The 27700-nt window shown below is 33.8% G+C and overlaps 4 protein-coding genes and 1 long non-coding RNA gene across 5 annotated transcripts; 2 read left to right on the forward strand and 3 right to left on the reverse strand.

Annotated features, from left to right (window-relative positions):
* Positions 1-957: 957 nt before the first annotated feature.
* LOC118061682 (small ribosomal subunit protein uS13z/uS13y/uS13x) lies at positions 958-2452 on the forward strand. Its single transcript, XM_035075208.2, has 4 exons — positions 958-1117; positions 1245-1405; positions 1847-2035; positions 2150-2452. The coding sequence occupies exons 1-4, from the start codon at positions 1115-1117 to the stop codon at positions 2253-2255; spliced, it is 459 nt and encodes a 152-aa protein (XP_034931099.1). The 5' UTR covers positions 958-1114; the 3' UTR covers positions 2256-2452.
* Positions 2453-4896: 2444 nt separating this feature from the next.
* LOC140955561 (uncharacterized) lies at positions 4897-6538 on the reverse strand. Its single transcript, XR_012169793.1, has 2 exons — positions 6251-6538; positions 4897-5702 (listed from the first exon to the last, which is right to left on the reverse strand). It is a non-coding gene; the product is annotated as an uncharacterized lncRNA (long non-coding RNA).
* A 4-nt stretch (positions 6539-6542) lies between these two features.
* LOC118061681 (transcription repressor OFP16) lies at positions 6543-7280 on the reverse strand. Its single transcript, XM_035075207.2, has one exon. It carries the CDS (start codon positions 7278-7280, stop codon positions 6543-6545), a length of 738 nt encoding a protein of 245 aa, XP_034931098.1.
* Positions 7281-17197: 9917 nt separating this feature from the next.
* On the forward strand, positions 17198-19990 carry LOC118061680 (uncharacterized). Its single transcript, XM_035075206.2, has 3 exons — positions 17198-17480; positions 17595-19588; positions 19671-19990. The coding sequence occupies exon 2, from the start codon at positions 17866-17868 to the stop codon at positions 18523-18525; it is 660 nt and encodes a 219-aa protein (XP_034931097.1). The 5' UTR covers positions 17198-17480; positions 17595-17865; the 3' UTR covers positions 18526-19588; positions 19671-19990.
* Positions 19991-23898: 3908 nt separating this feature from the next.
* On the reverse strand, positions 23899-26296 carry LOC118061679 (FCS-Like Zinc finger 8). Its single transcript, XM_035075205.2, has 3 exons — positions 25420-26296; positions 24476-25315; positions 23899-24311 (listed from the first exon to the last, which is right to left on the reverse strand). The coding sequence occupies exons 2-3, from the start codon at positions 25273-25275 to the stop codon at positions 24242-24244; spliced, it is 870 nt and encodes a 289-aa protein (XP_034931096.1). The 5' UTR covers positions 25276-25315; positions 25420-26296; the 3' UTR covers positions 23899-24241.
* Positions 26297-27700: the final 1404 nt, after the last annotated feature.

The raw sequence follows: 27700 nt of genomic DNA on the forward strand, positions 1-27700 counted from the left end.
TTTAGATTCTTTTGTGTTACTGGTTTTTTTTCCTAGTTTCATCCTTTAGCATTTGATTTGGTAAGGATTGGACTTTGATTTTTTCATTTGCAATGCTTCTAATCTATGACTCGATTCATAAATTTAAAAATTTAATATAGACTAACGTCATCTTGTTTTTGCTTATTTTATTTTTTGATTTTATCGTTTGATATTTTTTTAAAAAGATTGGCTTCTTGATTTTTTATAATTTTTTTTATTATGTTATCTTGGTCTTATGACTAGAGTTACAGGTTTTGTAAGTTAATCCAGGTTAGCTGACATCTAATTATCCAAGTTACATGTTTATCATGCTAACTCAAGTTAATTTAGACAGTTTTTTTTTTAATCTATTTTATACCATTTGCATGCTCCAATGTTTTTTTCTAACTTGTCATGATTTTTTTTGATAAATTTATTTTTTATTTATTATCATTGTTTTTTTTATTGTGTAATTAAAATAGAATCAATTTATTAAACCTGATCGAGCTTGTATTTTTTTTTCTTATTTCTTTTAAACATGATTGAATAAAAAGTTAATTTTAATAAATAAATTCAGTAAATATAATTGGATAAATATTTCATGATGCGAGATCAAATAACTTGATCTATATATTTATCTTTTGATTTTTCAGTTTTATTTTAAGTTATCATTAGTGATTTTATTTATTTATTTACACGGATAATTATCTATTTATTTAATTAAATATTTATATAAAACTTCTTAATTTACACTTAATTTTTTTCTATGTAAAAAAAGCATAAATAAAATCTGCATATCTAAATATTTTTTATATAAAAAATATATAACACACAGGGAATCGCAGGTGAAATGGCTAGTTTACAAGTAAATTATGTTTACATTTAATTGACAGTTAATTACAGAATGAATGGTTGATGAATAAACGAGGGGCAGATCAGTCCATACACATTTTTCGCACGGCAAAATTCCTCTCTCGAAGCTAACTATATATAACGGCACGCTGTCTCTGTATCTAGGGTTTTGGGACTTCTTCACTTGCCTTCTTCACACTCTTAAGAGCAGGCGCCGCTTAGCCAAAGACCAACCCTTGCTCCGAAACCCTAGCCCAAAGCCATGGTAAGCATCGAAACCTCTCTCTTTTCTTTTCTTTTCTTTCATTGCCTTCTTCTCCTTATGCATATGTGTGTTAGATCTATGTACTTAAATAGTTAGTTTGACATGATTGAATTATTTTGATCGATAGTCGCTGGTAGCAAATGAGGAATTCCAACATATTCTTCGTGTTTTGAACACCAACGTTGATGGCAAACAGAAGATTATGTTTGCTCTTACATCCATTAAAGGTATTGGTCGTCGTTTCGCTAACATTGTCTGCAAGAAGGCCGATGTAGACATGAACAAGAGGTGCTTACCTTTTACCTTTTCCCGTCTTTTTAATATATTAATCTGTTAGAAATTTCACTCTCGCCTTTTTTTTGGAATAGAAGTTTCTCCCTTTGATTATTCAATCACGGTTTTTGTATTATAGTGATAGTTTGTTACAAGCTCGGTGGCTTGCTTTCTTACTGTAAAACAAATGGAAAATTTATTTAGAGGATTTTTATAGATTCCCTTTTTACTAAGTTTGAGGATGGTTTATTAATTTATAATTGTCTTCAATTTTTTTTGAGCAACTGTTGGAGGGAGGTTAGAAATTTGATGAATGAGCGTTAGAGAAGAGCTGGCTGGTTTTACAACTTTTGCTTTCTTCTAGTCCTTGTAGCTGCATGATTTTTTGGGTTTATTCATAGCTGTCTGTGGATGGATGTTTGTCAATTTTTGACATTTGGGTGGCTGTGTTTGCAGAGCTGGTGAGCTGTCAGCTGAGGAGCTTGACAAGCTTATGACAATTGTTGCTAATCCTCGTCAGTTCAAGATTCCAGACTGGTTCCTTAACAGGCAGAAGGACTACAAAGATGGAAAGTACTCCCAGGTTGTTTCCAATGCATTGGACATGAAGCTGAGAGATGATCTTGAGCGTTTGAAGAAGATCAGGTTTGCTATGATTCTCTTTAGACATGATATTTTGGGGAGAAAACAAGATACTTTTTTCTTTTGTTCTGTTAGTTTTTCTGGTTTACTGTAGCTGGTGTGATTCTTTTGCTGCAGAAATCACCGTGGTCTCCGTCACTACTGGGGTCTCCGAGTGCGTGGGCAGCACACCAAGACCACTGGCCGTAGGGGAAAGACTGTTGGTGTCTCCAAGAAGCGATGATCTGGTTACACAGATTGTGTTCTCTTGCTACAATGCAGTATTTTTCGGGTTCTCAGTCATTTCTTTTTCAAGCAAAAAACTTTAGTATAACTTAGATTGTTTGCTTGAGCTCTGTTTTGTTTTTGCTGGTTGGATATTTCTCTATGCGTTGTCTCTGAGAAGATCATATTTTTGCTTAAATATTTTTCCTTGAGATATCTTTTTGTATGTGTACTTATATTCTGGTTTCTGATTTTGGATGGAGTTATAGGCAAGAACAAGCAACATAAGTGTTTCCTACTGGGTTACCAAACTAACATGTGTCTTCAATGAGATAGAAGCAGTTGCATGATTAGGGGAGAGTCTGTAATTGCCAAGAAAACGTATTTCTTAATCTTAATACCCGTTGGATGGTGCCAGTCTTGGGTGTTGTAGTTGGAAACATCTGCTATCCTACCTTCCCACACCGCTTTGATACAGTAACAATCACATATATAATAGTATGGCTGCAAGGGAATCAGATTTGTAAACCCTATATCTATACTAGGCTTGAAATAAATTTATCGGATGCAATGAACTTGGAGTGTATTTTTTATGAAGGAATTAAAATATAATTTAACTGTGATGTAAGAGATGTTATCAAGGGTTAGTAGGTTGTGGTGAGCATGATAGTGACATAGAAGTGGACTTCCACCTGAAATTGAATTTTTGTAGAATCAGTATGATTTCCACATCGTAGAAGCCTTCCCAATTACACAGCATGCCACTATTTTACAAACAACCAAATGCTATGTCATAGCTTTTCTAGGGAAACTTGTCTCTCAGGAATAGGTGCTTTAGGATGTCAAAATTTATGGATGATATCTTGCAAATGGTGAAGGTTGTTAGACCTGTAGTTGGGTTTACTATCGTCTTTATGTTGATACATTTTTCAATAATACATAGGCGAGACATTTCATGTCTTTTATAACTTTATTCCTTTCTATTTATAGAGAATATAGATCATAGATATTTGTAACCAATCATTAATCAATTTGGGGAGTAAGAATAGTATTTGATTGCTACAAATATGGATTATTGAAAAGAGTAAGACATTTATTTAGATATTTTCCTTACAATGTCATATATCACTTAGCTTAGATCTGTATGAATAGATTAGGTACTGTATGAGCAGGCTTGGCAAAAACCTTGTATAGCTTCTTCCATTTCTTGAATATGACCAATAGTGGTTTCAATTTATACAGAAAGAATTTACACACTCAAACACTTTACAATTAGACAGTGTTCATAAATCTCATGATAGGTACCTAAAGATGATCTAGTTGCCATTGAAGCCGGAAAGGGCTCTCAAAATTGATTCTTTTCCAGCCATAAGCTCTCATTGCATCATCATAGGAATTATAGGTCGGTCTATAGTCTGTAATGTAAATAATTTGTGCCACGTCACATATTTGTTAATTGAATGATTTAAATAATATATTAAGCACTGTATGCTACAACATATAATTGTTAACTAAGCAATTAAAATAATTTATTAACCCGTTTTACTGTTTATATGAACAGTAAACCCTTCTCCATTAGAAACAAATAAACGTAAAATAGCAAGCTGAAAAGATCCTAGTGGACTCGAGCAACTCATAACTCAAGTTTGAGGGTTAATTGTTATCATGTGTTTATGGTCATGATAGTTATAACACTTAGCCAGCCTTGCTGGCTAAGGCTAGGTTTTACCTTGAAACTAATTTTTTTTATTTAAATAATATCATTTCAAGTTTTTTTTTTATTAAAAAAATCATATCTTAGGTTAATGTGCCTACTCACAGATCAGCTTGTCCAAGACCTTGAGTGAGTTGATCCTTGAGTTGGGTCTTGTGACTACGATTTTGGGAGAAATTGTTCCGTGAACCCACGCTGCCACGGTGGTGAGTCGGCTCATGGTGTACTGGACTCTCGTTAAAATTTCTTCTTGTGTTGGACTTGGCCTGGAGCTGAATTTGAGCTGACAGAAAATATTGTGCAGCTGTTTTCAACGAGCTTGTTTGGGCTTGATCCACCCATTTTGATGTAGTATGAACCCACCAAAAAATACTCTCGGCTATTTTAATAAATACTGGAGAATGAAGTGTCTTCTTATGGGCTAGAGTCCCCATGTAGTAAAACAGATATTATGCAGGCCTCTAGGATCACATCATGCCCCAGCCATGAAAAAATAAATAAATAAACATAATCTAAGCGTTTATAATTATTATTTCTAACAAATTGCTCGAGAAAAACTATCACTGTCAAGACGAGAAGCAGTTAGTTATGGACCACTACGACATCAGAGTTTAAATTCGTTCTTTCTGTGGTGCTCAGGCTATGCTTCCTTTGCCTCATGCTATGTTTGCAAGCCTAGGCTCTGTTTATTTTTGTGTTCCTAATTGTCCTCGTCCTCGTGTATGTTTTTAACTATGTTTTGAAAAAAAAAATATTTGTTTTTTTAGTGTTTTTCAATAATTTTAATGTGTTTATATTAAAAAATTTTAAAAAATCTAAATAAAAATTATTCTAATATATTTTTAAATAAAAAATACCTTTTAAAATATATCATACAACTAATGCGCATTATTTTTCCTAGGATCTCAATCTGTGAACGCATTAATTTAGATTTGGTACGCGAAAATTAGCTGAAAGGTTACTCTTGCTGTTCAAAACTAAGAGGAAATATACAAGTAATCCTCAAAACAATCACACTGGCTAGCCCAAGCCAGCTGTCTTGCCCATCCATAATCTCTGTTTTCTGGGTTCTCCATGATGCCTCCACTGCTAAAATTACTCTGCTCTATAGTTTTGGTGCAGCTATTTATTACGGGATTGAAAACCCTGAAGCTGAACTAACCACACCTAGAATACTTAAAGAAGATAGATAAATATTAGGCTCGAGATCTGGTTTCATTGATGAGCGGGTGCTAGGTAAGAGACCTCGTGAGGGACAAAACCACATGTACAGTATGCAGATACCTGTTTGCCATCGCTGTATTCCCAGGAATTACAAGTTGAACCATAGTATAATCATATTTATGGAGAAACAAGCCATCACCGGTGGCATCTGTAACTTTCACTGAATCTTCTGTGGCCCATCCTCGTCCTTGAAAACATCATATTAATTGCGAGGGAAACGGAGGACAAAAATCAAGATTCCCTTGTGCTGTCTGTGTAAAACAGTTTTTACTTTTTTAATCGACACAAATTTGGCCACTTGTTAATCCACTAGTTGTCTTGATGCGAAGATTCTTCCAGATTAAAGAAATATGAGAAACAGGAGTCCTGTGCTTGCTTACAAGACGGATCTGCCTTCGTCTTACTCCTCCTGTAAAAGACAACGGTTTTCTTGTTCTTCACCGGCCGATAAATTAGTTTATATTTTAACATTTGACAGGATTTGACCCGTTCCCAACCTAACAGTCGCCTTGTCTTGATTCATTACCTCTACAAAACAATGAGTGGACATAATATTAATTGTCTGTGCAAGAACGTGGTTTATTAGAGTTAAGTTGGAAGATTCAAGCAAGTTCTAGCTGAAAAAGAAAGTGGGATAAGCATGCACGAAAGGTTTAACAAAACTAATTTCAATCTTGCACATGAAGTCTTCAAAATTAATCCAAAGGTTACAGCTTTTCTTCCAAATTGCAGCTAACTTTTTTGTTTCAGTAGAGAAGAAAGTACGGAAAAGGAAATGAAGAAAAGGGGTCTAATGAAATTCTTAGAATTTATGTAACAGGTGATGGATTTGTTTCAATTCGCCATCCAACAAGAACAAAGCTTCACTATAGAGTGAAAAACGTAATCTCATTAAATTTACATTTGATAGAACAAGCCCTCCAAGTCCCTCAGCTTAATTGAAAGCTTCTATCCCCAACCAACTATCAAAGAGTGAATTATAGACATCTAGTTCACGAGCACTTGCAAATACTATTAAAAAAAAAAATGAAAGAGAGAGAGAGAGATGGAGTAAAAAGAAAAGGTAGGACAAGTACCTCGCCTTTACTTGTAATCATGCACTGCCTGCATTCCAAAAAAAACCCAATTTCGGGGGCAAAAAAAAAACAAATTTTCTAATCTAGAACCCGAAAACAATACTAACAAATCGAAAAAAAAAAGTTTCCAGCTTAATAAATACAAGAACCAAAAGCAAGATGGTGGTGAGGGGATAAGGTGTTATAATAGAAGACAAAGGGAGGCTCAATTTTGTTCCCTCCCACGCATATATATTGCTAAATTAAAGGTAACAAGATTAGACAATCATTTTCCGACACACCACACACTACATTACATGCACTGCCGCGAAATCCCACAGCTACTGGAGGAAAAATCCTCTCCCCGGCGGCCAGCATCTTCTGGCATTTGCGATGACAAAAGACTAACAAGAAGATCAGCAAAAGCTCCAACAATGAACTTGTGGCTACTCTTAGGATTAAGATCAAGATAACACGATAGTAGCTCGTGCAAATACTCCCAATTAGCGTTGACGTCCACCAAGTCACGTGCCTCCACCATCTCTTGCATGGATCGCCGGAAGTCCATGTACGGGTCCGGTGAGTAGGTGGGGACAGCAACACTGTCTTTAACGGTAGGGGATTTTAACAACTGGGGATGGCTACTATCATTACAACTATCAACCAACAAAGACTTGTCATTGGAGGGATTCGTTGTCAGACCATTGCTGTCAGATTGCGGGGCTACTAGATTGTCTGATGAGTCTGAGGAAGTGACGATGGACGGTGTGGATTCAATAATGGAGTTGGAGCGGCCAGGGTAGGAGAAGAAGAAGCGCTGAGAGGCGTAGACGGTAGCGAAGTCAGGTTCAGAGGAGGAGGAGCTGGAAGAAGTGGTGGTGGAGGCGGAATCAATGGTGGGGTCATAGAGGGAATTATAGTTTTTTATGAGAAATGTATGGCTGTGATCATCTGGGGTTAGTAGGGTAGTGGGGGATTGATCATGAGGTGGTAGTGGACGTCTGATCTTAGTGAAACAAAGATTGAGGTTTCTTCCTATTGTGCCTGCCATTATTTTGTTTCTGTGATTGTGCAGGAAAGAAAGAGAGGAGTGTGAAGGTGAATCAAAGGAAAAGAAACGATAACAAAATGGGGAGTTGTGCAGTCTTTTAATTGGTGATGGGGAGGAGGGTCCATCATGGTTAATGCCTTGATGGCGCATGTTGTAATTAGTCTTTCGTATTTTTAGTTCAACGGCGACCAGACAGAAGTAAAAGACCGTAAATGTGGACCTTTTATATAGCATGAGTTTTGGAGTCCTTAAAGCGTTGTTTTATTTCTTGAATTTAATGGCGCTCCTATTTTGTTCGCCCACAACAGCGTAAGAGTAGTTCATATTACCATTATTATTTTTAATATAAATATTAATATTAAACAAACAAAATTAAAATAAAAATAGTGTTTTTATTTTATATAATCTCACAAAATACTATTCATTGCAATAATATATTTTTATTCTTCTAATTTTATCTTTTAACATTTAATTTATTAAATATTGAATTTTATAATTTGTTGTGGTTTATTTTTTATATGGTTATTCTAATCTTATGTCGGTATTGGATTTAACTGATTACCCTGGTTGAATTTAGTTTTTCTTTTCTTTTTTAATTAATATATTTTTAAAAAAATTTCATCCTTTAATATTATGAAAATTAGAAATTAGATTTTTTCATGATCTGTTCAGTTTTCTTTCTACAAGATTACCTCAATATCATGACCCGAGTCACTAATTAACCCAATTAGACTTTGGTCACTTTATTTTGTCTCGTTTTAAGATTTTTTTTTTTAATTTCATCCTTCAATAATGAGTTTATTGATAATTAGATTTTATAATTTTATTTTTATTTTTTTATTGGGTTATCTAGCCTCATGACTCAAGTTATGAGTTTGGTATGTTAATCTCAGTTAACTCGGGTTGTTTTTTTTTTTTTTTTTTATGAGGTTATCTCGATCTTATATCATAAGTCATGGGTTTTGTAAAAAGAACTCTGGTTGACTTGGGTAATTTTTTTGTGCTCTACTATTGATTGCAATAATATTTTTTTTCTTTGTTTTTTTTTAAAAAAATTATATTTTATTTCTTTAGTTTCATCCTTCAATATTTGTTTTATTCAAGACTGGGCTTCATGATTTGTTGTAGTTTGCTTTTTATGTGGTTATTATAGTTTCATGGCTCATGTTGTAGGTTTAATAGATTAATCCAATGGACTCGAGTTTTTTTTTTCAATTTTATCCTTCAATATTAAGTTGATTAGGAATTAAATTTTAAGATCTGTTTCAGTTAATTTGATGTCCACGAAGTCATCTTAGTATCATGACTCGGGTTATAGGTTTTGCAGGTTAATCTGGTATACTCGATTTGTTTTATTGTGTCATGTTTTTAGATTAACAGTTTTTCAATTTTATTCTTCAATAATAAATTTATTAGAAATAAAAAATTAAACAATTGTGTGAGCTGAACCAAGTTATATAATTATACTCGTAAGAGTAGACTTGTAATAGCAAGCTTGCATTTTCTATTCTAAACAACAAACAACAATTATTCTACAGTTCAATCAAATTCATAGAATTTTTAAAATATATTTATCAAGTATTCATATAATTGTAAGATGATAACAGTAGACTTGTAACAGTAAATTTGTAATTCAATATGCTTGTAATTTTCATTTTAATCAATAGGTTTGTAGTTTTCATTAAAAAAAAATAAAAATAAACATGTTCTCTTATATTAAGAACATCTCCATGATTAAATCAAAGTCATTGTAATTGAGATAGATAAAAAAAAAAAAAACCAAAATATACACTTATTATTATTTATAAATAATAAACTAGCTGTTCCTATACTCGGTTCTAAGTCTTGAACAAGCATATGATGTAAAGAGTAATTCGGATAATCAATTAACTGCCGAGCTCGCAAAGTTACTTGGAAGGAATTATGCGTCGATGATCACATTCTAACTAAAAAACAATATCAGAAGATGATAGTAAAATTACTATTTATGTGAAAGAAAAAAGGAGAGAAGATAGACTTACGTGTGATCATATATCATGCTAAAAATTTGAATACGTCTCAAACGCGTAGTCATTATGTAACAAACCCCAAAAGTTCTTAAAGCATAGGGTTACATGCAAATAAGTTTTATATATAATGGATTTTTGAGAAAATTATGCAGACATAGTGGCATATTTGCCTTACAAATGATGTTGGTGAAGAATCATGTCCTTGTAATTAACAACTTGTCATTTTTGTCACCATTAAAAGGAGGGGAGGTTACTTGGGTGGCCAAGCAATCGCCATCCAGCTGCCTCAATAAATGCAGGATGTGATGTTGATTTCTCCGATGACATGGGGGCGTGAGAGTTAAGGATTTCTTGTGGAAGTGAGCGATTTTGCAGGTCTTGGTGTGTTGCAAGGAAGCTGCACATGCAAGCACACCGGCATAGGTGGAGTTCAAAGTCTTCCTTTTGTTTTATTTCTTGGTTCTCTGCACCGTAAATAAACAGATTAATTCAACTCTGGGAGCTGGACGATTGATTTTTACCATTTTTATTATCATGAAGTGACGAATGGTCACAATCAGTCCACTGATTATCACATAAGAAAACGATGTACGGCTATGATCACTTCATAAGATTACACAATCAGGCCCCGTCCCGGAGGCTGTGCTCTTGGGTCCCATGATTACCCTGCTTGTTTCAGTGTCTATCATGTCGTAATAATTTGACTTTTGGAGTCAAATCCGATCACTGGATTCCCATTCACAAGTAAATTTCCTCTCAATGTAACTTCACTGGACAAGCTAATTAGCTACTCTCAGTTTCATCAGCGAGGAGGATTAGGTATTGCAGTTGAAAGAGTGTTCCTCTCATCCTCGACCTTGAGTTTAAAGCATGGTTTTAAGATCCGGTTTAGATTTTAACTGGATTACCGGTTTCGATCAAATTATTGGGTTGACCGGGTTAAATTTTTTTTTTTAAAATCAAAACAACATTATTTTAATAAAAAAATAAAAATCAACGAGTTTGCAGCTGGATCTTGTCGAGTCAATAAGGTCACACCGGGTTTTTTCTTTCTCCGTCTTTTTTCAACCCGCCCCGTTTCTAACCACTGGTCGGCTAGGTCCTAGATCAACCCACGGGCCAGGCCAAGTTTCAAAACTATGGTTTAAAGAACCCCTTATACATTGACAGAGATATATGTGTGAAGCCGTGTAGATATCTCCAATCGTTCGAGGCATTAGATTATGATAATTTTAATAGGTATAGTTCAACTTATCAAACTTTAAATTTGCTTTTCAGATATTACTGGTTTGAGTACTAGAAATCTCAGGGTTATTAGAGGTTTATATGATCGTTAATTTCAGGATATTAAAGGACTAGTTGAAATACATATAAACTAACTCCAACATCCATTATTAAAATTTAAAAAAAAAGGGGAAAAAAAAAAGCACTAGATAGTCATTTATGCATTATGTCAATCCTACCAATTACCTTTAGCCGACTAGTCTATTTTGTGATCCCCACGTTTAGTACCAAAAGGTAGTTTCCAAGCTATCACATCTGGAAAAATTTCAATCTAGCACAGTCACGAATGTATTGCATGCATAACCTATTGATACACGCATATACCCGTGTATCACATGGTGGCCTATAGATACATGCATATACTACATTCGTAATTGCCTGAATTGAAAAATAAATTTATGAAAAATATTTTTTAATTAAAGAAAAACACAAGGCTCTAAGAGGGGGGAGTGTTTTTCTCTTTTAAACTCGGGAAAACACTTTCTATTTTGCACGTTATAATTAAATGTTATCATTATTATTTATGTTTATATATTTGCTATTTTAGTATATTATTTTGGAATTTACTGTACATCATCAATCTTTGTATAGTAAAAATGCTCTGTGAAGGCTTGCTAACGGTGAGTCCCCGCACTATGACCCCGTGTTTGCCGATGTAGAGGTACCGAGCAACGACTTTGAGCAAATCCCTGACTTTGCTTCCTAGTCCTCGACTTATGAAGCGGTGACACAATGCACCATAAAGCCGTGTTGTTGTTTCTTTTTATGTTTTAAATTTTTTTAAAATTTTTTTATTTTTTTAATTTTAAATTAATATAATTTTGGTATTTTTTAAATTATTTTGATGTGATGGTATCAAAAATAATTTTTTAAAAATTAAAAAATATATTATTTTAATATATTTTTAAATAAAAAATATTTTAAAAAAATAACATATATCCATATTTTCATAATTGAAATGTTGTTCAGTGCCAGCTAATGATTGAATTCACTTTTCAATAAACAAATAAAGTCTAAAAGAAGCCATGTTTTAAAGCCAAAACAATACTAAACAGGTATTAAATTGTGCTAAAAAGACTAACATTTAAATTAATTATTAATTTTAAAACCAGATATAAATTAAAGCGGCTGAGATTGATTTTAGTTTTTTTTTTTTCATATATTTTTTTATGATAAAAGTATTCAACTAGCTTGTAAGTGAACTGAAACTAAGTTTTTCTTAAGAAGTCAGGGCTTGTTTAGGATTGTGGTTGCGATTGTAATTTAAAGTATTTTTCACTTAGAATATTAAAATAGTATTTTTTAATTTTTAAAAAATTATTTTTAAGATTAATAAATCAAAACAATCTGAAAATATTTTAAAAAATAATTTTTAATAAAAACAAATTTTATAACAAACGTGTTCCTAAATAGTTTCTTAAAATAGCATTCCCTTACGTCAACTTATTGCATTTAAATCAATTTACCTCAAAGTTTGAACATGAAAAGTTAAGGAAACTTTCTTTAACTACTGGGCTAATCATTTTAAGTTCTTTTAGTCAAATATAAGCTATCGAATTAAAAACCAATGCATGGTGAGATTTGAAATATAACCGATCAAAAGAAAATCTATATATCTTATTGAACACGCCAAACTTGACATTTAATAAATTATAAGAAGATAAATAGCTCAGCATTAATTAATTAGTCCACTTTTTTGAGAAATTAGACTTATTTTCACCTGCTTCATCCAATTCTTGAATTAGAAGTTTGGGATTCTCTTCATTTTGGGCAACAAATCTTGCAGCTTCATCAAAAAGAGGGGATTGGCCATTACTTTCTTTCTAGATTCCCTTATGAGGATAAACTTTTACACCAAGTCAGGATCTTGAGAGAGAAACATCCATTGCTAGGTTAAACTAAATTCCACAGTCAGGTAAGCTAAAAGGATGGTCCAGCTGACTCTACAACGACAGCTACACCAAGCACATGCGTGGTTTCAGAGCGTTATATGCACGGGCGACCTGTCCAAGTCCAACTTACACTTTTCTTGGCTACGTTCCATGCCTCCTCTGCCCGGCCCCCATTCGAGTAAACTTGTGCATCAATCGTATCACAGATCGATGAGGGTAAACGTAGTATTCCCTCTAAATCCTTGAAGCAACCACCACACTCGAAACGTTTTACAGTGATGTTTTTGCTGTCTCGAATGATTCTCTTTTAGCAGCATCGATCTTTGACGTTGATAAAAAACACTTCCCATTCAAACTCTTTACTTCTTGCACTGTCTTCTTCAGATTTTTAATTTCACGATCTGTTTCTGGTGTAAAATCAGACAATTTAATGGGACTAGATAGATTCCTACCAGATAAGTAAAACATTAATTAGCTTGTGTACAACGGTTGCGTATATATGCACGAGCGGACTTGCTTGCTGCCCTTCTTCATTTTTTTTCTAGAATTTTCATAGTAGCCCTCGTTGGTTTTAGTAGTTTAACTTTTTCCTACTTTCAGGACATTTGCCTCCTATATTTCTGGAAACTTGTTCATCTATATGTTCTTGGCATATATCTAAATATTTTTGGCAGATTACGCCATGCAAATGCGGTATTTTTGTTACAAATAACTCGTTTTTTCGACCTGCTAATTAACACAAGAGTAGTTGTATGTATCATGTGTGAGAACTGAGACGTGCCGGGCGAAGATTCCAGCAGGAAAACTCACTTTCTTGGAGCAGCAAAGGGAGAGCTGGTAACCACAAACATTTTATAATCAGAAGTTGCTCCCTTGAAAGAATGGTTGCTTTATATCCACGAGAAGGACCGGCAAGCCAATATTTAACCACTGCCAGAAAACAGAAGTCTTTTGTGAAAAATCAACATCGTCTCTCTGATCAATAGCTGTAAGAAATCCGATAATTTTTTGTCGTCGAATAACAGCCTGTACACAAGACTTTATTCGTGCTTTCCTTTTCTAAAATTTTCTTCATTTACCCAAAACCAGCTTCAAAATCGGTGGTCCCCCTATGAATAGACATTTCCTGCTATCTTTTGCATGGAGGATACTTCAGTTTATTACAAAACTCCCAGCCAAGACGGAAAAGATGGACGTATGATATATATATTCTTACATGATTTGCTAAGATGAATAAAAAAATATTTTCTCCATTAATTTGCATCGTGCAAGCTGATACTTGAGTTCACCCAGTATCAAGCTGATACTTGAATATAAATATAAAATTATTTTAAAATAGTTTTAAATAAACAAAACTTTAAAAAACAACTTTTACTGAAATTTATAAAAAAAATAAGAGATTACTGACAGATTAAGTTGGGTAGCAGCATAATGCATGTGGTGGCAAAAAAATAGGTACACCCAGAACAGATAATGGCATTACTATTATATTAATATGGTGATTAAGTAGCTAGTGTTGTTGATTTGATCAGAGATTAAGAGGATTAATCAAAACTCGTGCCTGCAGGGGTTTCTGTTCGTCTGATCTAATTTCTTAATACAGTTGCTAGAACCACTGTACAGTAGAGAGGACACTATCATTGACCTCTTGTTTAATTATAAAGAAAGTTAGTTCGCATGATCACAGCTCTCAAACGTGTCTGTGTTGTGTAAAAGAAAGAGACAAGAAGATCGTATGACACGCTGCCACTTCAGAGCATCTTCAGCCGCAGATCTTACAAGTGAGCTGTATGCACAGGAATTGTATCTTTGGATGGATACTCTGCCCGTATAAGCCACCCGTAGCTCTACAGTACTCCAAGTTACCGAAACTTCCTCCGACCTCTGCTGTACAGCCAATCAAGCACCAATGATTTCCTTTGATAGAGATCCTTCCACTGTCAAAATCCCATAAAAATACAGAATTTTTTTTTTTTTGCAGGATTACACGAGCAAATTTGTGTGAGCCCAAAGTCTACAATCATTATCTCGCAACAAAATAATTATTCTGGCTTTTCCAGATTTATTAAACATTAATTTGACTCTTTCAAGTTGCTGCAAAGACATCTGTTGAAATCGGTTTTAATTTATCTTATACATGATGTTAATATATCTAAGAAAGTAATTAATTATATATCCAGTGTAGGAAATAGTTGCAATTAATTGCCTTCCTTACAATGTGTTTGTAAGTGCTTCTGCAAATAGTTTTTGGTTCTCTTGTTTATTGTTTATCTGTTTTTATGTATTAAAAATTATTTTTTTTCTTCAAATTAATATTTTTTTAGTATTTTAATATTATTTTGATGCATTGATTTCAAAAATAATTTTTTAAAAATAAAAATATATTATTTTAATATATTTATAAATAAAATATTTAAAAAATAACCACAACTACACTTCAAAACAAACGATATTTGAAAAATCTTATTAATAACTTGCTATTAATTGTTTTTTTATTACATAAAATATATCACATATCTCATTCCACTATTTTTATCAAATTATATTAAAAAAATATCAAATTAAAATAAATGATTGTATATCTTATAATTTGTATCGATGGACATGAATTCAAAAACTAAATATAAAGTCGATGAGTCATGTTTATATCAATCAAAGAGTACATTAATAATACGGAAAGTGAACAAGTTAGTTTTTAACAATATGCAAATTGCAATTCCCAACTGGGCTGGGCCCAGATATTGGATCCATGTGGATGGGTATTCCACACCAAAGCCCAATGCTCAGACCCAACCGGAAGACATAGTCAATCTCTGTGTCTCCTTCGCGTAGAGAAGGTTCATCCACCCTGCTATCGCTTCCTCCTCGATCCAAACGTCACGAATTTCCATAAAGGTAAACCGAAATTATTTTTTCAGAAAGTTTGTTGAGATGAAATTTTGTTAAGGCCTTGGGGTCAGCAAGCCTCAACTCTTAGGCCCAAACGTGATTCATGACCTAGGCCTGATGGTATACTTCAGGCCTTGAAGGATGGCGGTCTTTGGTAATTTGAGTGGTCAGTTAAAATGAAATGAAATTATCTTACAAGTCTGCTCTTTGTTGCTGCGGGTTCTATTAAGAAGTTTTTAAACATGACAAAAAATACCATGGGCTATAAAAATATATATTTTTATTAAACTCAACTTGGATGGTAAATGTTAAAATCTTATAATTTGATTCCGTTTAAAATTAAATTATATAAAAGTTAATTAATATGATTCAATCAACTTGACAAATTTAAATATATCACAGTTTACTCATAAATAAAATCTAAAAAAAATAATAAAATTAATATAATCAGTTTTTACTTGTTGAGTAAGACTAGATGTTTATTTATATTATAGAAATATATTTATAAAACATTTATATGTTTTTTTAATGCAGTGTGATATGTACATGTTTTTAATATTGGCATGAAACACACACAACCATGTATTATAGTTCAATAACTCAATAAACACACTCTTCAAATTTATATACTACTTAATTCGTTTCTTATTTAATAATAAATAGTTTTTAGATAATAACTATTAACATGGATAATAATCCATCCCTCAATATTAGAAAGATAATTTAATTTGAACTTCATGTATATTAACTGTAACATCCCCAATATTGGGCACTATTTTTCCATGTAATAAATCAAAAATCAAATTAATTTTTTATTGTGATTTGAAATTTAAAAGCTTACCGAAATTTTAGCAAAGATTTTTATATACCAAAAAATCACAAGTTAGCAACTAGAAACCTGTTACACTTTAATATTCAGTCAATTCATATTATATTCACTGTCTAATTATCTTATACTCATTATATCACAACTCGACACAATCATCACATGTCAAATATTTGAAATATATATTATATAATTTAAATTAAGAATCACTTAACTACTACATTTAGAATTTAATACAGGCATCTTCATAGCAGAATCTATCGTTAGATAAATGGATTTAATAAATATTTAAGTCTAACATAAAATCCTAAAATAATAATCACGATAAAATATTTAACATATATGTTATTGTCCCAAAAACTACACAAAATATATATATCATTTATATTCTTACAAGACACAAAATACAAGAGATCCGTAATCTGCTCATCTACACGAAGCGCAAATATATTATTGGAATTACTCAACATCGATTGATATTATCCAGGCTAAAATGATAAAAAAACATCCTTTATTCAGGAGTGGGTTTATTTACTTTACTTTGAATAACAAGAGGGATTTTGCAAATTCTCGGCATTTTAACGAAGCAACGCGTTTGTTTTTCCGCCAAAAATATTGTTTTTAAATTTTTTTGAGTTTTTTTATTTAAAATTATTTTAATGTATTAATATTAAAAAAAAAAAATTTTAATATATTTTTAAATAAAAATTATTTTAAAAAATAACTCTTATATACTAAACACTTTGCTAATAATCTAATACTTGAATTTATGAATAAGAATATATTTGGTATTATATTTTAAAAATATATTTGAAAAAATTTTGAATATTTTTTATTTTTAATTAATATACTTTTTATTTTTTTAAATTATTTTAATATGCTGATTTTTAAAAATAATTTTTTTAAAAAAATAATATTATTAACATATGTTTTTATTTAAAAAAATAACCACAAGAACATTTTCAAATACACAATAAAATAATCCAAAATATCATTCTCGTAAATAAGATGAAAAACCAGGCCTTCTTAGTTACAGTTGTGCCTACTCTCTGTTCTCTCTCTCATAGAGGAAGAAAGTGAGTAGGTGTGTAAATAACTGCAGAGAGTCATTTCGGATCTCCATAGAATCTGCCTCCTTCCTTCCTCCTTTTGACCCTACGTGATCTCTCTCTTACACTCACACAAACTCTCATGGTATTTTAACTATACAGAAAACTGAACCCTAATTTACCACGCTAATAATCAATCTCATCCTTTATCTCAGAGCTTTATCACCGATTCAGTCTCTTTAACTGCTGAGGTAATTTACTGTCTGTCTTCTTTCACTTTATTGTGGAAATGGATATTATGGTGGAGTTGTCTTTTTCGAGTTTCGATTTTTTTTCCTGATTCGATTTATACTGTGCTTTTACAGTTGGTGAAGGGTTTTTTTTTGCGATCCTTGCTTCTAACTGGGAGAGGATTCTGATCTGATCAGGTTTTGAATCTCTAGAGTCTTGTTTTTATTGTAAGCGGGCTTTGGATCTGTTGATGCTTGATTTGGATTTATCATGGAGGAGATCTAGAACTTTCACTCTGATATTGCTTCAGCTTTAACCCTAAAAGTTTTCGTTTTAGTTTTATTTTGTTAGAATCGGGTTTTGGTTGGAAGGGTACGGTAGTTGAATCGGTGATTTTTGCACGGTATGGAGACTCTTGTTATTGTGGATCAACACAGGAGTCAGTACTATAGCGGAGTTAAACCACACGGGCCTGCTAAATTCGGGACTTCTCCTTCTAAGCACTTTAGGGATATCAATTGCAGGACTTTTCAATCCGGGGCGGGATTACTTCCAGCCCCATTTCAGATTTCCACTACTCCTGTAACCAAAAGCACCACCCTTGCTCCTGCTTCTCACTATCCAAAAACACCATCACCAGCTGTCAAGTCTCATTCCAATTCTCATTCTGTTGACAATGGTCGTTTGAAGACTGCTTCAAAAAGCTCTCCTATAACTTTTAATGTTAAGATTCCTAGAAATGAAACATCTTTTAATGAGGCGATAGGTTTTGTGAATGGGAATTTACCGTTCTCGGAGCTTTGGGCTGGTCCTGCTTATTCGAACTCTCCACCACCGAGTTCTTTGCCGATTCCTAAGTTTTCAATGATACCACCAAAGCGAACCATGTCACTTGATTTACCTGTGTCTGATGATGCTGATTTTGATGTGCAACCAACTGCCAAGTCTGCACCAGCTTCCCCCTCAAGGGATCATAGCCCTTCTACAAGAGATTTGCTTCTTAGTGCTGACTCTGCGACAAAGACTTTGCGTCGCATTCTCAACCTTGATGTGGCAGGCGAGTGAAGTTTAAGGGGCGTTTTGCTCCTGTAAATAGCGAATTAAGTGGTAGATGTATATAGATGAAGAAATTAGCCAGGAGTGTCAGCTGGGTTGAGTTTCTTTAGCTTCTTGTGGTGGTGGTGGTACAAGAAGCAGTCATGGCTTGGTAGGTCAATAATCTTCAGATGTTACACTGAGAAACTTACAAGTGACCTGGAGTAGTATTTTGGTAGCAAGGCAGGCAGGCCAGATACATGGCTTTATAGCTAAGATGGGGCAAGACTATGTGAAACGGATGGAAGCCGACTCCAATACATTCAGGAAGCAGAGGGGAAGTTATAATGAAGTCGTGGTGAAGGTCATTTTGTCAGGAGCATGTGACTACTTGCAAGTTTCAATTCTATGATCTATCATACCCTTGCGAAGCTCTCTGCATAATCTCCTTGTGGGATTGTTTATTCGCTCTACTTAAGTTCTTGAGAAGAATTTAGGCTTATAACATCAGATGCCATGTATATACTGCATTATGACTTGGTTAGTCTTACAATTCCATAGGTTTCTGTCTTATTGGCGTATCCTGACTTTCTTTTCTTGGTTTCAATTCTGGCGCCCTCTTCTAGCTTCACTTTCTGATTGCTAACATTAATTAGCCTAGTAGTTTCCTAGTTTAGTGCTGCCTCAAGTGGCACCCTAGATGATCCGTTCTCCTGTAATAGTTTACTTGCCTCATCACCTCCAATAATCAATGCCAGCTCTTATATATATTCACCATTTTTTTTCTTTCTTCTTTAGGAAGCACTAACTCCATGCACAACCTTTCATCTTTAGGTAGCTCTAACTCCTTGCACGCCCTGCACGGGTGTTGTTTTTCCTTGGCCATCTTTTCTGTTTTTTAAGAGGGAAAAGTGGGAAGGGGAAGTGAAAGCATTTGTTAGTGTTTTCTGCTCCTTTAGTCTGTCAAGGTCAATCCTATCCATGTTGCTCTGTCATGTTGGAAGCCTATCAGTTTCTTGATAGGGCCTCCTCTTTGTCTTTCATGAAGTGTATATTCCTCGGAGATAGTTGACCATGCCAAGCTATTTGCAAGGTAATAGTTTACCAGTCTTCACCTTGATTGTTTATTAAATATTAATTGATTGTTACTGATGTTTACTCAACATGTGTTCCAGGGAGCTGCTTGTCCAGGAACATTTCAGGGAGCTGCTGTTATAGTAGGATACGCTCTTGATATATGTAGTCCTAAAAGTACGTCTTATCACGATTCATCCATATGTGGTTTCTATTTCTTGTCACTCTCGTCACTGAAGATTATAGTGTAATATCTGTCTTGCTGTTTGTCTTTTGTACTAGGAGTCCTCTTGAGTAGTCGAGTTATGTGTATTGGAGAACCGATGTAAATTTACAACTACATTTTATGTCTGGTCTTAGATGTTTTCAGAGTTCTGTCTTTTCACTTTTTAAAAAAGTTTATTTGCATCTTTCTTTTTAACTTTTGGATGGATGAAGCTGTTTATCGTTATCAGTATTACATTATAGATATTGGGTGGTACAATGTGATTAGTTGGATGCTGTTGCATTAGATTTCCCCTACGTGAACTAGAATCAAGTGCGGTCAGCATGGTTTGATTGGATTTGTATATTGATTCTACAGTCCGAACAAACCAGGAGCTTGGCATCTTCGTTTTTTGCAATGTGAATCTATAATCTCCTTTCTGGTTTTTTGGGACATTTTCTATCGGTGGTGTATTTATCTGCCCCTGTAAAATAATATTTCTCATTGAGTTCATCCAGAGAGGATATTCCGATACCTCAAGGTTTCGCTATAGGAACATCAGTTAGCTTAATTTGCGATGTCGAAAACGAACAGAGAGGTTTTCATGATAATGCGCATGCCATTCATGGCCATGCATCACACTTGCAACATCAGCCTGGGAAGTTTCCAGCCTATGGTTTTCTCTAGTCACAGGCTTTTCCTTTTTTACCTTTTGAAATCTTTCTGTTTACCATTTTTTTCATGAGATGAGGTATTATCAGTGACATCGATGGTTATGTTCATGTTGAGATCTTAAATGTTGTGAGACTGCAGCGAATCTGTTGGGTGCTGCTCTCCTCTCCCATCAAGGCCAAAATAATTATCAAGGTTGATGTGAGCTACAGCTGCCATTGATTGTGGGAAGCCTGCTCATAGTCCATTGAATATCAGGAGAAATTTTATGTATTCGACAAAGTGACATCACGTTAGTTAATTTCTATATTTATTTATTTATTGAAATAAATACAACTAAAAAAAAGAAAAATCTGATGTAGAGATATTATTATTATATTTTGTGGGTCATGGATTTTATCTTCTTTTTTTTGTGCGTCTGTTTTCAGTTCTGGGCTTTCCTCCATGTTTCTTTTACTGCACTAAGAGAGATTTAATCGATCTCTTTTATCTGGAGGGGTGTGGATTTTTTTATTTATTTCAATCCCCTCAGGGTTGAAACCTTTTAGTTCGGAGGCGTTGGGAGCTCGGGCCCATTTCACAACCGGGCAAGCAAGGCGCACAGGTTCGGTCCACAACCGGACAATTTAAAGGCTTACCACAATTAGTTGTTAGGAGCTTTTGCTCTTTGTTTTTACTGGGCTTGCTCAAATGAAACCGTATTATGGTCTCATAATATCATTTACCGTTTCAACGAATTTCTTTCACATCCGTGGTCATGTTTGCTCCATATTTTATACAGAAAACCAGATAATTGACTCGCATTATGTTATGGGACGGTCAAGTTTTCTTTTAATATAAATAAAATATTCAAATATTATTTATGTTTTTTAAGTAAAAAAAACTATATGATGATTGATTTGATATGATCCGGTTGATTTTGTGGCTCTAAAGGCAAACCGGACGACCTGTGAAAACATATTTTGACTCAAAACATTTCAAGATAATCTATATTTTTTTAATACTAAGATAACAATATATTAAACTGACTTGGATCGGCTTAGATAAAAATATCAAATTCGTAACCTGAGTTATGAGATTATGATAATCCTATAAAAAACAAATCAAAACAAAATATAAAACTTAATTTTCAATCAATGCGCTGTTGAATGATGAAATTGAAAAAAAATCAATTAAAAAACGGATTTAAAAAAATAAACTTAGTTAACCTGTCAAACTTACGACTCGAGTTAAAAGACCGAGATAATCTTATTAAAAAAAAATCAAAATAAATTATGAAGTTCAATTCTTAATCAGTCCAATGTTGAGAGATAATATTAAAAAAAAAAAAAAAAAAAACAACCAAAGTTAGTTCAGCTAAACTCATAAATCGAGCTATAAGACCAATATAACCTCGTAGAGAAAAAAAATTGACTTGATTTCACCTTAATTAACTTTTCAAATCCGCAACTTTGATCATGAGACTGAGGTAACCCCGTAGAAAACAGATTAGAACAAATTATAAAACTCAATTTCTAATCGTTTCTGTTGGACCCAATGTTGAACGATGACATTTGTAAAAACATTAATTAAAAAAATGACACAAAAAACAAGTTAAGTCAATATGAGTTAATCCATTAAGCATTACTCTTGGGTCATAAGGTTGAGAAATCTCATAAAAATAAAACTAAAATAAATCATTAAGTATAATTCTCAAACAAACACAATATTAAATGATGAAATTGAAAAAAAAAATCAATTAAAAAAAATCGAGCCAACTAAATTAACCTGCCAGACCCGCAACTTGGTTCATGAGACGGAGTCAATCCAATAAAAAATAAATCCATTGTTGAAAGACATGAGATCGAGATAACTTTTTAGAAAAAAAAATAAATGATCTTACCAGAGCTAAAATATAAAAAATTATGATCTTAATCATGAAACAAGATATTCCCGTAAAAAAATTCAAAATGAATTATGAAGTTTAATTCCCAATCGAATTAATATTAAATAATAAATTTTAAAAAAATAATTAAAAAAATAAAAAAAAATAACCAAGTCGACTCAGGTTACCTATCAAGCATTATTTTTGGATCATGGGACTGGAATAACCTAATAAAAATAAAATATAATAAATCATGAAGTTTAATTTTAATTAATTTAATATCAAAAGGATAAAAAAAAAAAAAAAAAAAATATACATAAGAAAAAAAATCATCCAATAAATTAACACGCCAAACCAAGTATCATACAAGTAAGACCACCTAATAAAAATTTTTTAAAAAAACGATGAAAAAAAAAAAATCAAGTGCGACAATAGAACTTGTGTGGATTTACTCATATATCTTATTGTATTGTTAATTAATTGGAAATGCGCGCATGTTCTTAGTTTATCCCCTCTCCTCCGTGGCGGAAAGAATCAGAAATCAGAAGCAGAAAGAGGGAGCTCGCTGTTTTAACTTGACTTGCTAATAAAGCCGAAAATTGAAAAGGAGTTGCATAAAACTTGTAGGATTTTTACTTTTATGACCTAGTTCGCTACGTCATCTTTGCTAAGCTATCGTAAAGCATCATTTAAAAAAAAAAAAAAAAAGTCAATGGAATGAGTGTCGAGTTTTGACCGAGTTTTATTTTTGAGTTACGGATAAACTAAGATTAGACTAACTCACTCCCATGTATTTTCCCTTAACCAGGACCAATTTAGAGTCGGTTAATCAGGTCCCAAAATCGACCCGCAAGTCACATCCAACTTTTATAACCAGAAGTGAAAGTGTAAAACAAAGAAAATAATTAAGAAATTGCATATACTTTAACTCTTGACCGTCATTTATTGCATGTCAGTCCATTATTTTTATCTTGAGAAGAATATAATTAGCCTTGATCTGTTACGTAATCATCAATACAGAATTGTGACCAGTGTTCCATCGTTTTCTAGCTCATAGACTCTTCCTAAGCAGGTGTTGTTCATTGTTGGAGTTTGGATAATAAACTGCAAAATGTGTGACCAAAATAAACAAAAAGCTGCAAAATTCTCTCCTAAACTTCACCAGTTACAGGCGCACACAGTTTTATTTCTGGATCACTTGACAAGATGGCTAATTATCATTCTTGGCAAGGATCTGAAGCTTTGGGCTCTACCAGTCATGTAAGAACGTATCCAAGTTCTTAACCACTACACATTTATTATTTCAGTTGTTTGATTAATGGGGTATTGGTTGGGAAAAAGGCCTGACTTTGTGTCTTCCAGCTTGAAATAGTAAGTTTTGGATTAGATTAAACCTTCAACAGTAATAATAATGATTGCTCAGCCATGACAGACAAAAATTGGGACGAGCTGAAAGGATAAGGAACACGGAGGTTGAGCGTCTTCCACCGTGAAATAGCTGGTCACCTCAGGAACTTCATTAGATGCACGTTAGAGAGTAAGAAAATAGAATACAAATAGTTGCAGACAGTTTTTCAATCACCATACAGGGCCAAAAGAGAAGACTAAGCCTTCAAATTAATTAGTAATCACCTTGATAAACAACAAAATTCACTCTACAATATTACCTCACCCTCTCTTTATCTCTATGTGCAGACGAGAGGGTTGAGAGGGAAATGAAGAAAAGAAAAGGAAAAAGGAAAAGAAATAGCATCCAATCCTTGGTCCTACAATCAATCATTCTCAATTGAGGGTAATCAAGAATGGCAAAACTGACATGGTTTGCTAAGTCTTTTTTTTTTTTTTTTTTGAAAAAAAAGTTTTGAGAGTGCTGGCCTGCTGGGGCAGGACAAAATGGCAAGAACATTATTTTTGCAGAGTCTTCTAACTTCTTAACTCTCTACTTCATCCAACAACATTTCTTGGTAACGGCATTCCTGACTGCAAAAAGCTTTTTCACCTCTGCATTGCAAGGATAACAGACAATTAGGCCCATAGTGGTTTTGGGTCGCAGATATTAAATGAGAAGAACAGTAAAAGCAGTTGTTTTTGGAGACTTGGGTCTTTCAAACTGAAAAGGGGGAGACATGTTGCATCTTTTAAAAAAGAAGGAAAATGGTCCAAACCTGTAGATGTAAATGTCATTTTTCTGTTCAAGATTCTTCTTGCAAGTGTAACAGAAGCTAAGGAAACTCCTGGGCACAGATTTGGACGTATCCGATAAGGAGCAATAATTCTCAACGATGCAGTTATCAAAGATATGAGTGGTCTTTGGATTAGGTCCGTGAGTTATGACACATGTATAGTCTTCAGAGAGCTCCATTTCACTCATTGACATGCAACCTTTGAACACCTGAGGAGAATCCTTTGCTTGGATGCCAGAATTGACTGAACCAGATGCTGATAATTGCGAGTTCATGGAGGTTTTAATTCCAAAGTCCCCTGGAGATTTAGGTGACTGAACTGGAGATAGTATAGAGTTTGGCAGTGGTGGGATTTGGACTCTGAGCTTGGTGCCAAACAAGACCGTTCTGTTACTGGGTTTGGAAAAATGGTTATCATTCTCTTTGACGGGTTTGACGCAGCTAGGTGTATCATCAATAAGTGCAACACCAATGCCCTTTGAGTCTGTTTTGTCCCATGAGTGTTTGTTCTCTGAGAAAACTTTCGGGGATTTAGGTTGGTTTATGTCATAAGAAAAGGGGGTTTTGAAAGGGAAGAGTGGTTTGGTAGTGTCAAGAATGGAAGTTGGACTCATCATAGGTTCAGCTTCCGGGAGAGCCTTGAAGGTGAAAGCTTTGAACCTTGGAGAACTGAGAAACGATGTTGTCAGCTTTGCGTAATTCTGATTGGAGGGTGATTGAGTGCTGTGTTCAGTCATTAAAGTTTGCTTGCTGGTCACTGCTCTGGATCTATTCCTTAGCATAACTTCCTCATATTAGATGTTTCTCAGCACCCCAGGTTCACTGCAAAAAAGGAAAAGAAATTAAGATCAAGGAAGCAGTTTCCAATTTACCAACATGAAAATAATTGAGTTGCTAGATATATAGAGAATAAGAACACTTCTCACCTAAAAATTATTAGAGAGTTGAAAACAATCCAAGAGATCACCAGAAATTGCTGCAAGTGATGATGGTCACAAGAACCACCTTCCGAGGCTCCAAAGAAGAATAAAAAGTTCAGTCCTCTTTTTTCGTCCAAAAAACTAATGCAAAAGCTTGCTATCTAACTATCCACAGTCCACACACAGAAACCAGAAAGAAGAAGAAAAAGAAAAAAAAAAACTGACACCGCACGCTCTATTGGGACTTGAAACTCCTAAATCTCTGTAGCCTCCATGACTGGTACACGCTAAAAAGACAAGTAAAAGAAGAACCGATGTTTTCCCTCCAACTCTTGTCTTTTGTCTTACCTTTTTTTTATTTTATCTCAACTAGAACAAGAATCAATTCCCCATCATAATGAGTCGCATGCAAGCCACATGATCAGCAGCGGAAATGAAGAACAGCCCCAGTCATTTACAGAAAAGGCAGTGGTACTACTACTGTACTGTTCACTCAAAACCAGGTTGTTTCAGGCAAGATGGTTAAAATCCGTTTTCCAAATCCCATATAAAGAAAAACAAGCAATCATCGCTATAAAGCAAAAATAAAGTGAGAAAAGCCACGACGTCCCCTCCACTTTCAACTATTCCGTTAGTGGGTTTTCATTCTTGGCATCAGTTTCGCTTTGTCACTTCCTCTTTACTCGCTCTCAGCCCTGCTAGATCGCCACAACCACAAATTTGCAAACTTGCGAAGGCAAAGAGAGCTGTAAAAAAAAGTTAATTCACTTGGAAGACAACACAGCCTTATTGGATTCCCCTTTTAAAGAGAAATAAGAAAGCTGAGAGAGAGATGATGAGAGGCGTGTTCAAGAGAATCAATGACTTGTTAGCCTCCTCACCTTACTAGCTAGCTAGGGACCCAATCTACAGTATTTTGCTATTCTGCAATTACTATTTCATTATTTTATAAGCCCTTCTCTCTCTCTCTCTCTCTCTCTCTCTCTTGTAATTACACACACACGTAGGCATATATATATATATATATATATGTATGTATATATATATATATATATATATATATATGATTCTTGTCCTTTTGTTTTAAAATTCTTTCCTTTCACTCTCATGAGTTTATGGCATTTTTGTACGGGCTCAAGTCTCTTGCTTCATCTACAGTAAGTACTGCACGGTCATGAATGTAGAAATAAACGCCCTCGCTCGAAGAAGGAGCCGATGACATCATGTTTCATAGTTTGTACACAGTTCACTGGGCCATCTCCATGGCTTGTACTAACTTATTTTCTAATCTGAATTGGCAATTATTAGTGACATCATTGTTGAGGAAAAAAAAAAAAAAACTGAATTGGTAATCAAGTTCTTCTAGTAATATTGACCTTGTACTCAGAATCATGCACTCGTCAGCTTCATTTTTCCTTACAATGTTGATTCATGGGTTCTTGCCCTTTTCTGATATTTCAACAAGTTCCTCTTGTTCATATAGCGAACACATCACCAAATAGAAACTCTTGCCATTCAGATTAATCAAGGGCTTTTTTTTTTTGGTATCATTGGTGTTTCTGTTTTTTTATTTATTTTAAAAAACCAAATATGGGCTGAGGTGATTTTTCAAAAACTAGATGGGGTGATTTTTAAAAATTCTTATTGAAGTTGTTGGTTTTGGTTTTTTAATTAAAAATAGTAAAACAATCGAGTTTTTATTTTATTTTAAAAAAATTTAAATGAAAACAAAAAAAAAATGGAAACATCAATTATCCTAATTAAGTGATGAGTGAAAATATTGAAGTTGCGCAAACCAAACAAGAGCATCCCTCAAAATTTAAATTTTCAATGCATTGGGGATAAATTCTATATCCAAGGCACCACTAAAATGGAATTTCCAAGCTTTCACACTCCTGAGAGTTGATAGCTATGTCTGGTGTGGAACATCATCTATGAGAAATTAATTAACAAGTATTAAAAAAAAATCAAGTTTGTTTTTCTAGCCTCTTATTATTATTTATTTTAATTCTATCATTTAATATGGTAAGGTTTCTATTAAGTCATATTGACTATTTATTTGAATAAAAACCCATGAAGGAAAAAAAACAAATGGGCCAAGTAAAAATAACCCACCCGCAACGAGTTGGGTTTATTCAAAACAACCAGGCACGTGGGTTCGAGGGAGACTCCGAGGCTGGACGATGAATCTTATTTTTACAAGGATCCATCCCTTATACAAAGAAAAAAGATACATGGTCAAGCATGCGGGCCTCCCTCGGGCCCACGTGTCGGCTATTTTCGATGG

Source organism: Populus alba, chromosome 5, assembly GCF_005239225.2.
Source record: "Populus alba chromosome 5, ASM523922v2, whole genome shotgun sequence".
Lineage (NCBI taxonomy): Eukaryota > Viridiplantae > Streptophyta > Magnoliopsida > Malpighiales > Salicaceae > Populus > Populus alba.